Raw genomic sequence first — 12,817 nt, forward strand, 5'->3', positions numbered from 1 at the left:
AAGAAATGATCGAAATTGGCCAATTTTCAAAGTTATGTTGTATATGTAAATTAAACGGCAATCCAACGCAGTTGGACCGGCCGTAGCAATCCCTTTCCCAGATAACCAGGCTACAGTAGCAATGTATCAGGAGTTAAGAAGTAGTCCTCCAAGCAAGACTCCGTTTCCCACAATGCCTCACACACTTGTGTTTTTTTCCCCTTGTTTTTGTGTTTATTATAAAACACGCAAGACATGTTTGGAATTGGAATGTTGGCTTGAGTTGACTACTGATATAAGTGATTATGTAATAAGACACTAAGGGGCAGATTTACTAATCCACGAATCCGAATCCCGAAAGGGAAAAATAACGTATTGGAAACGAAAATTTTGCGATTTTTCGTTGCCGTCGCGACTGTATCGTATTTTGCGCGACTATTTCGCCGCCGTCGTGATTCTTTCGTATTGAGCAATAGTAAACGGCGGAAAAACCAATCCGCGCCGGCGACAAAAAAATCGCGGGACATACGAAAAAGTCGCAAAAATACCGATCATTATGAAAAACCGCATTCGGACGCCTTCGGACTGTTCGCGGATAAGTAAATCTCCCCCTAAGTTTGCCCAGTTGCAGTAACCCATAGCAACCAATCGGCGAGAAGCTTTTACTGGTCACCTGTTTAAAAGCGAACATCTTATTGGTTGCTATGGGTTACAGCTCCTGGGCAAACTTAGTGCCTTTTATTACATATGGCGGATAAGGTTGCAGTGTAGCCAATGTAAAGGATGGATTTACCTAAGAGCACACCTAAACTGGTTCAACAATAATATGTAGCCTGCTCTTCAGTCTCTGCAAATGAGTCACTAAAAAATACTAACACCAGTCTCTTTGCATATGGGTTCAGTAGCAGTGCTTGGCACCATGCCTTGCCCAGAAAGAGTAACAAATTATTCAAAGTTGATTAAAGGTTTTGTTAAAAGAGCTTGTGCAACTGCCAGAGTTGGGCAAAGTGATACAGGTGCCCAAGGCCAACCAACCTCATCCCACCCTGTGCTCCCCGCCACCCCAGTCCCCTTATTACCCCTTGCCTGCTTGATCGCTGCCACCAGCCCCCTAACAAACAAACGCCCCCTCAAGTGCTTTGTGCAGCAGACTCAATATAGTTGAGCAGATAGGAACTATTCGTCCCAACGTTGAACCACCCAGTTGAGCATCCGGAGTGAGGTCACTTCCTGCCAACAGGTATGCCACTTCCAGTTTGTGGGTCAGTCAGTGGGTGCAGGTTGCACACAGGTCTTCCCAACCAGACCCATGCATGACTGTAGCCCAAGGTACATGCCTTTGCTTCCTACCCTAAGTTCCGGCTCACTTGACCACTGCATCCTAAGTTAATTGCCACCCTAACATGAAGATATTAGACAGCTGACTATTCCCCATAAAACCTAATCGAAACCTGCTCTACCATAATGATAATAATCCAGTTCCCTAATGCTGGTCTTCTTGATAACCCAAAATGATGTTGGTTCTGTTCAAGTCTGGTACTCATGGATATAGCATAAACCTATAGATTGTAGATTCCATGGTGCTGGAAGTACAGGTATAGGATCCATTATCCATAAACTCGTTATCCATGAAAGTTCCGCATTACGGAAAGGCCGTCTCCCGTAGACTCCATTATAAGCAAATAATTCGAGCGAATAATTTCCTTTTTCTCTGTAATAATAAAACAGTACCTGTACTTGATCCCAACTAAGATATAATTACCCCTTATTGGGGCAGAACAGCCCTATTTGGTTTATTTAATGGTTAAATGATTCCCTTTTCTCTGTAATAATAAAACAGTACCTGTACTTGATCCCAACTAAGATATAATTACCCCTTATTGGGGCAGAACAGCCCTATTGGGTTTATTTAATGGTTAAATGATTCCCTTTTCTCTGTAATAATAAAACAGTACCTGTACTTGATCCCAACTAAGATATAATTACCCCTTATTGGGGGCAGAACAGCCCTATTGGGTTTATTTCATGGTTAAATGATTCCCTTTTCTCTGTAATAATAAAACAGTACCTGTACTTGATCCCAACTAAGATATAATTACCCCTTATTGGGGCAGAACAGCCCTATTGGGTTTATTTCATGGTTAAATGATTCCCTTTTCTCTGTAATAATAAAACAGTACCTGTACTTGATCCCAACTAAGATATAATTACCTTTCTGTTTGGATTCAGCTCTGTCTGGTTTTAATGGAAAGAGTTAGATATTTCATTTTTCTTTTACTTAAGCTTGCCCATTTAGATTTGATGCAACCCTACTTTAAGGAGAATACAATTGATCCTTTTGCATTTGCAATACTTTCCCCCACATTATTCCTCCGTTCTAAAAGTACTTTTGCGCTACGGAATTGTATCTGCGAGTTCCAACCAGAGAGCAGAGCGTTTCCCCCCCATTTCACATTCCGCAATTACATTTCTGTTTTGCAGCTATTGGAAAAACATTGGTACACTATTCCCCTGTTAGATACAATTATTTTGAGTGCATTGATTCCACGTAAAGTAAATCGCCTTTTAGATGGCAAATAGAAGAAATATATGAAATACCGAGTGTTTTTGCATTAGCGCAGCAACAATTTCCCATCAATCCAATACGGCACTTTTTTTTTTTTTCCACCTGTATTGAAATCCACTTTAAAAATGAATGATAAATAGTTGTGCCGGTGTCTGTAATACACAAATGTGTAAAGCTGTTATTGAGGAGTTGATAAAATACTGATATTTTACACCGGAACATTGACATCATGATTTTACTGTGTTTAATGAAACGCAGGCCGCCGAGCAAATTAAGAGGCTGTACCATCTCTTCCTGAAAGTGGACGCCACGCAAGTTGAGGTCAACCCATTCGGAGAAACGCCAGAGGGACAAGGTATGGTCCGTAGGCAAGAGCAGCTCTCTAAAATGATAGCAATGGAAGAAGAGAACCGATTGATCAATTCAGTATACCCATTAGATCAGTAGTTTTCCGACGTTTTATTTATTTCAAAGCCCCAAAGGTCCAGCATTGGGTCAGCACCCCAGTTAGCTTATAACAAGGTTACAGAAAACATTGGTGTGTCAGTTAATTACATAGTTACATAGGGTTGAAAAAAGAGTCCATCAAGTTCAACCCATCCAAGTAAACCCAGTACCCACACCCTATACTTACCAATCTATACACTCACATACATAAACTATATATACACCCACTAATACTAACTGAAAATTACATTTTCGCAACCAAGATATGTCTCTTGATGTTTTTTGCCCCTGTGTTTCACTGTGTTCGCATAAATCATCATTATCCATCTTCGCTCACTCAATAATTGCTACCTAATGATTCTTAATTAACTTTCTAGCAATTTATTGACCGGTTTCATTCTAAGGGATTCTCCTTAGCAATGCATTTTCTAGGCATTTATGCACCAATGGGACTTCTAACTAAAGGTGGCCATACACTTAACGAGGTCGCCAAGCGAGTGGATCTTCTCCTGATATCCCCACCTACGTGTGGGAGATATCGGGGGAATTTAGGCTAATTCGGTCGTTTGGCCCCGGGGTCAAACGATCGAATTATAACAACTGTTAAGGCGCAGTTGGTTCGGGGACCGCATCAACGAGCTGATGTGGTCCCCGATCAGACTGAATTTTTTTAACCTGCCCAATCGATATCTGGACGATTTTAGGCCAGATATCGGTCGGGCAGGCCAGTTGTTGGTTCCCCTACACGGGCCGATAAGCTACCGAATCAGTCCAAGGGACCGATATCGGCAGCTACAATCGGCCCGTGTATGGGGGCCTTTAACCACAGAGGATAAAATTGGCCATTGGGACTTCACATATGCAAGCCTGGGATTAAACAAGGGGTCCCTGGGGGAGTGGGGGAGAAACACAAGCTTAAAAAAGGTCCTGGGGTGCCAAAACAGGCTGCTTTTGGCTTTCTGGTAGCCCCTATATGAACTAGCAGCCTATAGAAGGCTCTGTTTGGCAGTACACCTGGTTTTTATTCAACCAAAACTTGTCTCCAAGCCTGAAATTTAAAAATAACCCCTGCTTTGAGGCCACTGGGAGCAACATCCAAGGGGTTGGGGAACAACATGTTCCTCATAAGCCACTGGTTGGGGATCACTAGATTAAATGCTAATTCATGATCATTTTCCCCTAAATTTCACTGCAATTTGTATGAGAAGAACAAAGTATTAGGTATCTGAGCTAGGGCAGAGCAGCAAAGAGGGAACGTGGGCTGCGTGGGAGATATATGAGGAATGCAAAGTTTAATTGCTCATTAATTAAAACTAGCAGGAACTTGGAATTAAGATATCAATTATGAAACAAATGTCCCCACACTCATTTCAACAGAAAGTCCACTGAACAAAGACATTCTTTAGCTGTAGTAATGCCAACAAATGCCCATGTTCAGAGCATTTAAAGGGGCAGTATACCCCCTTGTTCAACATGAGTTTGGTTAAAAGGCCTTCTTTTTGCCTATTGTTTTAATCAAAATTTTTGTTATTCGCTTAAACCAGTGTTACCATTTCTAGCAGGGTCAGAATGGGGAATGGGACTCTGAGGAGCGACAGGGGATTGGGTCTTGGTCAGCAGTGCCCCGGGGTTTTTTCCACTTGTCCCCCTGGCCCAGTTCAACCCTGATCTTCTGGGCTGTAATGACCTAAATCAAGCTGCACCCAGGCAGAACACTGTTACATTTATGACCAGTTCTCTCACAGTAGGTGGAGGAAAAGTCCGATGCTGCTGAACTTTAACTCCCAACAGACACAGTTGCTTGAGACAATGAAGGGTGCCCATGGTTCGTAAAATTTTTTTGAACAAGAACAAGTTAGTCCTCAGTGCATAAAATATTTTAGGTGCAGTGGCACAGCACACAGAGTTCTGTTGGGCTTTTACCAGCACACCGTAGCTTCTATCTCCCAGTCTAAAGCTGCCTCGTGGGTGCCCCAAGGAGTTATACACAGTGCCCTGAGTTCCACTCACTTGGGTTCCAGCCTGTGGTGAGTTGCATTCTGGGAACTACCCCACCTTTTATCTCCTCTGTAGAGCACAAACTGCTATTTGTAGTTAGCCTGTGTAACATAAAACACCTAGGAGTGTGATATGGCAGAAAATACTATCCACTGTCTATATGACTATGAAGATTTTCATTCATCCAGGTCATGGTATATCTAGTATAAATAAATCTAAAGCAACTGGACTTGTTAAGTAATCATTGAAGACGTTTCACTCCTCATCCGAGCAGCTTCTTCAGTTCAACTGGCTAGTATGGGAAGTCCTCAGCATATGTACTCTTCCACTCTAGATTTATACAAGGTATCCACTGTCTACATTTCATTTATGGGGGCCCTTTTTTTGACTTCACTCATTTCCGTATTTTCCTTAGAGCAGTGATCCCCAGCCAGTGGCTTGCAAGAAACATGCCGCTCACCACCCCCTTTTGTGTGTTGCTTCCAGTGGTTTCAAAATAGGTGCCATTTTTAAATTTCTGACTTGGAGACAAATTTTGGAATCAAAAAGACCAAGTTTTACTCCAAGCAGAGCCTCCTTCAGGCCAGCAGTCCCCATGGAGTAACCATGTGGTTGGGGATCCCTGCCTTAAAGCATCAAGCTCCATATTGTGCCTTATGCTCCAGGCTTACCGGCTCATCCAGCCCCAACACCATGTGGAGACCAAAGAGGAATGTGGTCCCAAACTATGTGCAGCAACTACTGGGCCTATGGGAAGACATCCCACCCCCAGGGCATAGGTTACGGCTACCAGGACTTCCTGAGCCAGTGGGGGAGTTATCTCTAATATCACTGTTCTGTATTGTGAGCTACAACATATGGCAAGAACAAGAATTATATGTTCTATAGTAAGGTGAGCTTGTTTATTGGGCTCGTGTTTAGTGCAGGCGTATATTGCCCCTTACATTTTATACCCCATGTCCCGACTGAGTGCTCACACAGCTTTAAAATGTTCTACTTGAAATGTTCCTTTTCTGTTTTACTCCATCACATATTGTTTGGTATTATGTGTCTCCTGCGTTTATTCTCCTCCTTCTCTATCCTGTCCCACATCCTCCCAAAAAGGCACTAAGCTAGAAGCTAAATGATATATTTACAGATGCCTGCCGATCATTATACCCTGAATAAAACCGGGAGAGTCTTTCAAGCTCAGACCTACCTATTGTCATTTATGGCTTCCCAGTTGCTAAGCTATAGAAAATATGTAGGTTCTGCACATTTACTTATTTTGTGACTTTTGTATTCGTAAAGGAGCTATAACAGTAATGTTATATATATAGATAGATAGATAGATAGATAGATAGATAGATATAGATAGAGATATCTCAAATGAGAAAAGAGCTTGGAGTACCAGTGGCCCTTGATTGAGAGTGATTGGCAATTCCTTGCCTTTGATTGAATATAAAGGGACACTATCATCATCATAAAATATTTGTGTCTGAAAATAGTGTTATACCGAATGTTCCTGCGTCAGAGAAAAATTATATTCTTTCAATGAAATTATTGCCACTTTTTCATGGAGATATGTATTTTCCTGTCACTCACATCGCTGCTTCTTTTTCTGGCTCTTGGAACACAAATCCAAAGTCCCTTGCTTTAAAAATGCAACTTGTCTGTCTGTTTCCACCATTGGCCAACAGAGAGACTAGAATTTAGCACCAGTGTTGGAAATGTTAATCAAAACAAACCCATAGTGATATATAGGGATTGTATAGGTCATTAACATTTGCATTTTTCCATTGTCCAGTTGTGTGCAGGACCAAACAGGTAGTTTTCCGAGCCTCAGCCAGACGATATTGCTGGAAATGGTCGTTGATGGACAAATTGTAGGTTTAAACAATCGTTTCGGGATAAGCCTGGTCCTACGATAACGAAAACGTTCTTTTCAAAATCCTAATGTGTATGGGCAGCTTTAGTCTAAATAGAACTGTAACACCCTAATCTGCTCATGAGTAATGGGCCGAGTATTCAAGCTGCATTTGTTGAAGAAATGAATTGCTAGGGGTTTTTTAATTTCCAATATTGATATGGTTTTACTACAGAAGCCATTTGTATTAGACTTTATTTATAATAAGCCTTTATTTTTTTACCTCCATGTCTATCATTTTTGCACTCACCCATTATTAACATATAAAGGACATTAAGACATTCAGTGTATTAAGCTGCCAAGCAATGCCCTTCCCATTAAGCAAAACAGGGGTTGTTTGTCCATATATTGCAATATACTACAAGCCTGGCCAACTGTGTCCCACTCACCCCCGGTCTGGCCAGTCCTACACTCGCTCACCCCTGGTCTGGCCTGTCCTACACTCACCCCCGGTCTGGCCAGTCCTACACTCACTTACCCCCAGTCTGGCCTGTCCTACCCTCACTCACCCCCGGTCTGGCCTGTCCTACACTCACTCACCCCTGGTCTGGCCAGCCCTACACCCACTTTCATCCGATTTATTAAGAATTCTACTGCTTCCATATACATTTTACACAGGGAGACCTCTGCTAGCTCTGGTCTTCTCTGACACTCTTTTGTGGCCCCAGAACTTTCTTTAGTGGCATTAACAGAGAACTCACTCCGCTACAGACATCAGACATAGAGTAAGAGTACCTACAAATATAGATTAGGCAAAATTGTAATCAAAGTCAGGGCAGACATCAAGAACTGTCATCAAGGACAGAAAAAGGGTTGATAAGCAGAAAAAAACAGAATAGCAATAACAGGCTTGAGCAGAATCTGACTAAACAGAAGCCAGCTTGGGCAAGGGCCATCTGACAGAAAAAAACAAGTTGAAGGCAAAACAAGGATTGGCTGACACTCAACCAATAGAAACACTTGAGTGTCAAGAAGCAGACCCTCCAATGCCTCGCTGTGCTTGTCGTAGTGTGATGACACCAGCAGGGACTCACAAGTGGACCAGAACCCCCGGGATTCACCAGCACATCTAAAAAGAGGACACACTGGACTAGCAGGTCTAAGGAGAAATTTTGATAATTGTCCTGTTGCTAATGAAATTTGCACCATTCAAGCACTCGTTAGAGCAGGGGTGCCCAACCATTTTAACCTATGAGCAACATTTAAAAATAAAAAAAGTTGGGGAGCAACACAAGCATGAAAAATGTTCCTGGGGTGACCAAAAAAGACTGTAATTGGTTATTTTGTAGCGCCATGTGGACTGGCGGCTCTGTTTGTTAATACTCATGGTCTTTATGTCTCCAAAACTTGCCTTCAGGATAGAAATTCAAGAATAAAAACCTGCTTTGAGGCCACTGGGAGCAACATCCAAGGGGTTGGGGAGCAACATGTTGCCCCCGAGCGAATGGTTGGGGATTGCTTCACTAGAGGGTACGGAATGATGATGTAAAAAAAACATACAAGCTTGGAACACTAGTGTACATTCCGAAGATCTTGTAGTTTCCAAATCATCCAAAATGGACCTGTATGGGTCCTCAACTGGAACATACCGGATGCTTGATGTCTGAGACACGTTCAGACCTCTCCATGTTAGTCGTTCAGCTTCGTAGCTTCACTCCCATATTTGTATTATACAAGCAATCAGTTTGTTTTGTCCAGTAATGAGATTCCAATTCAATTGCCATTCGTACCTTCGCAATTCCGCATTCCATCAAGAAGGGGGCGCGTTGTTGATGCATCATGTGTAGTTTTTTTTAATGGGAAGAAGATCCATATTTTAAATCGCTCAAATCAAATTGAAATAGTGGACAGGACCTTTTTTTTTTTTTTTCTTTCTAAGTTTTGAAATCAATTTTTGTGCAAACTGTAGTAATCATTCTGTCTGCGCGGGCCGGTGCCACTTAATCAATGCCAGGTGAATTGGCAGCCCGCTAGGAAGAAAATAGCCTTGTTCTGGAGATTAAAATCCTTACTGTATTACACGCGTACAAGGCGTTTTACCAAATAAAAAACTATTTTCTCATTCAGTAAGTGTTGTCTTGTACTAAACCATTACATGGGTAAAAGGCACTGAGTTAGGAGACATCAGGGCAAATATATTGTTATTTTCTGTTACCGCTTGTGGAAAAAAGAAAAATATCTGTTGAGCTGTACTAGCCATTTCCCACATTGATGGTAATACAGAAACTTATTTTGGCCAAATAATTCATTTTAATGCACTTTCATTTCTTGGAGCTTAGCAATTCTGTGAGGTGTTAGAGCTCAGCACTGACACTCAACTCTAACGCCAATATGGTGGTCGACCAACATATTTTGACGAATGATTAAATGATCAAATCAGTACGGGTATGGGATCCCTTATCTGGAAACCCATTATCCAGAAAATTACGGAAAGGCCATCTCCCATAGACTCCATTATAAGAAAATAATGATCATTTTTAAAAATGATTTCCTTTTTCTCTGTAATAATAAAATGGTACCTGTACTTGATCCCAACTAAGATATAATTACCCCTTATTGGGGCAGAACAGCCCTATTGGGTTTATTTAATGGTTAAATGATTCCCTTTTCTCTGTAATAATAAAATGGTACCTGTACTTGATCCCAACTAAGATATAATTACCCCTTATTGGGGTCAGAACAATCCTATTGGGTTTATTTAATGGTTAAATGATTCCCTTTTCTCTGTAATAATAAAATGGTACCTGTACTTGATCCCAACTAAGATATAATTACCCCTTATTGGGGGCAGAACAATCCTATTGGGTTTATTTAATGGTTAAATGATTCCCTTTTCTCTGTAATAATAAAATGGTACCTGTACTTGATCCCAACTAAGATATAATTACCCCTTATTGGGGGCAGAACAGCCCTATTGGGTTTATTTAATGGTTAAATGATTCCCTTTTCTCTGTAATAATAAAACAGTACCTGTACTTGATCCCAACTAAGATATAATTACCCCTTATTGGGGCAGAACAGCCCTATTGGGTTTATTTAATGGTTAAATGATTCCCTTTTCTCTGTAATAATAAAACAGTACCTGTACTTGATCCCAACTAAGATATAATTACCCCTTATTGGGGCAGAACAGCCCTATTGGGTTTATTTAATGGTTAAATGATTCCCTTTTCTCTGTAATAATAAAACAGTACCTGTACTTGATCCCAACTAAGATATAATTACCCCTTATTGGGGCAGAACAGCCCTATTGGGTTTATTTCATGGTTAAATGATTCCCTTTTCTCTGTAATAATAAAACAGTACCTGTACTTGATCCCAACTAAGATATAATTAATCCTTATTGGAGGCCAAACAAGCCTATTGGGTTTAAATGATGTTTAAATTATTTTTTAAGTAGGCAAAAGGCATGGAGATCCAAATTACAGAAAGATCCCTTATCCGGAAAGCCCCGGGTCCCGAGCATTCTGGATAACAGATCTCATACCTGTATCTGAAAGGAATAATAACTAAGTATATTCAGTACAGATGCCAACCTGGATTTGAAGTCATTGAATGTCATCCCCTGCACCCTTTCCTGCCTGCTCCACTGCTTGGGTGATGCTTCTGTACATTTCAATGGAGCAGGAAAGTTAGATTTGGGGTGTAAATAAAGCTGGCCATACATATACCGATATTATCATACAAAACAAGATTTTCTATGGTATTCAATGCATGTATGGTTGATTCACAAGTCAACCGATATCACAAAAGCCTTGGATATTAGTCATTTCATCGATCGGACAGGACAAAAGACAGAGCAAAGACTGCGATTAGGGCTGAGTCGTCTGATAGGGCTAGAATTCCTATTGTTTCTATCTCCATATCTGATGATTCAGCCCTGAATGTTAGTGTAGGGTACGAATGACCAGTAGTCGTTATTGTAGCATGTATGCCCCCATTTATCAAAGTACGATTGCTTCCAAATATAAATTTTTTTTATTTTTTCTAAGTTTTCGTACTGTGCGTATTTCCTGGACCGATTCGGCAGCTTATCGGCGCGTGTAGGGGCAGAAACAACAGCCATACGCGACCGATATCTGGCCTGGAATCGGCCAGATATCGATCGGGCAGGTTAAAAGATTCAGTCGGATCAGGGACCTCATCGGCTCATTGATGCGTTCCCCGAACCGACTGCCCTTTTGCCCCAGGGTCAAACGATCGAATTAGCCTACATGTTCCCCGATATTGCCCACCCGTAGGTGGGGATATCGGGTGAAGATCCGCCCGCTTGGCGACCTTGCCAAGCGAGCGAATCTTCACATGTATGGGCACCTTAACAAGTGTGGGTCAACTGAATTTCAATCTTCTCATTTCCCTTACCTCCCCTTTTCCCATACCCCTCCAAACCCAAATACTCTGTTGCTGTGGTTTGGTCCAACCATTGACATTATGGAGTGGGTGAAACCACAGATTGGAGGCTAAAGGGGCATGTTTACCAATACTTTTATTAAAAGAAGTAAGTGTACAGGTGTTTGGACCCACCACCAACCCATAAAAGAGATGGTTGGATTGTGCAAAATGCACAATTTTATCACAGGAATAGCAGTGGTCGTGTATATGTAGAATCTTACCCCCAAATCAGGTGGGTCCAGGTGCTCATGCCCCAGACCTTCAGCTTAGGGAGCCATACAGGAATACACAGGAAAAAACAGCAGGCAGGCTCTTCTGGTATCCACAGTGCATCAGAAAGTCAAAAGAAGCAGCTAGTAGTTTTCATAAAAAGTTCATAGTTTATTTAATCCATAAAACAATAGACAGAAGCCTTACGCATTTCGTACCAAGCGGTTCTTAACCATAGGCTGCTTTACCATCAAAAGATGGTTGGATTGTGGGCCAACTTGCCCATCGATAGAAGTCAGATAATGGAGGCGATTACACAAAGATAAAATGGCGGGGTGTTGTGTTCTACATGTGCCATACGTTTGCTAAACACGGAGAGGCTGAACCTCCCATCACAGCATTTCATTGTCACTTAATGTCAATTTCGGCGGGTTAATTAATTAGCGGCGGAGACAGACTAAATGATGTACTGAAATGCGTGATAACTGGCTTGTCTAATGGCAATTAAAAGCGCATTAAGTTGCTTCATTTGAACCATCGCAGGAAGAATCTGCTAAACGTATTAATTACTTCGTAATTCAGCCACCGAGGAGTCAAAATAAGATTATTCACATTGCCTTTAGGTAGGTGGCAAAGTATGGAAAATAAATGCAGGATAATGAAATGAAGCTGTTGGAGAGCAGGAAGGTCAGACACAGACATCTTTGGGGCTAAAAGGTTTTCATTGAAACTGTTAATTGATTTTTTTATGATATTTTCTGAACCAGGGAAATGTACAGAGCGTCCAACTTCGATCTTGCCATCTTATTTCTTTGTTTAAATGCTTTATTATTCCATAGTGATTTCATGAAATTTGTTGATGTACATCTTGCAAAGTTGCTCTGCTTAGAAAATGAAGTTAGTGAGCAGAGAAGAGTCCTGTAGTGTTTCTTTGGTCAGTTCTAAGCACAGCAACATCACAGACTTTCCTTGAAAATTAAAATGAAATTTATTTTCTGCCGACTGTAACCGCTGGGCAGAAATGACCAGCAGGTGTTAATGTTGTTTTTAATTAGGGATGCACCAAATCCAGGATTCAACCTTTTTCGGCAGGGTTCGGATTCAGCTAAATCCACGGTCCTGGCTGAACCGAATCCGAAAAAAAGAAGTTTAACCATTCTGAAACCTAATTAGGGTATGTTAATTAGGATTTCAGTTCAGTTTTCGTCTGAATCCTTTACGAACTAAAAAGTGTATTTGGTGCATCGCCGCTTTATATAATTGTACTTGTACTGTTTTTACATTTTGCCATCAAGGAGGACAAGAAGGAGTTCCGTCAT

The 12,817-nt window shown here is 41.3% G+C and overlaps 1 protein-coding gene across 2 annotated transcripts in view; it reads left to right on the top strand.

Moving 5' to 3' along the window:
• The window catches only part of suclg2 (succinate-CoA ligase, GDP-forming, beta subunit), a 139,213-nt gene that overhangs the window by 52,334 nt on the left and 74,062 nt on the right, over nt 1-12,817 (top strand). For both annotated transcript variants that reach the window (XM_012960976.3, NM_001083347.1), the window contains 1 exon segment: nt 2,804-2,900. In XM_012960976.3, coding sequence (XP_012816430.1) covers nt 2,804-2,900 — 97 coding nt within the window.

The sequence above is a fragment of the Xenopus tropicalis genome, chromosome 4 (genome assembly GCF_000004195.4).
Source record: "Xenopus tropicalis strain Nigerian chromosome 4, UCB_Xtro_10.0, whole genome shotgun sequence".
Taxonomy (NCBI): Eukaryota; Metazoa; Chordata; class Amphibia; order Anura; family Pipidae; genus Xenopus; species Xenopus tropicalis.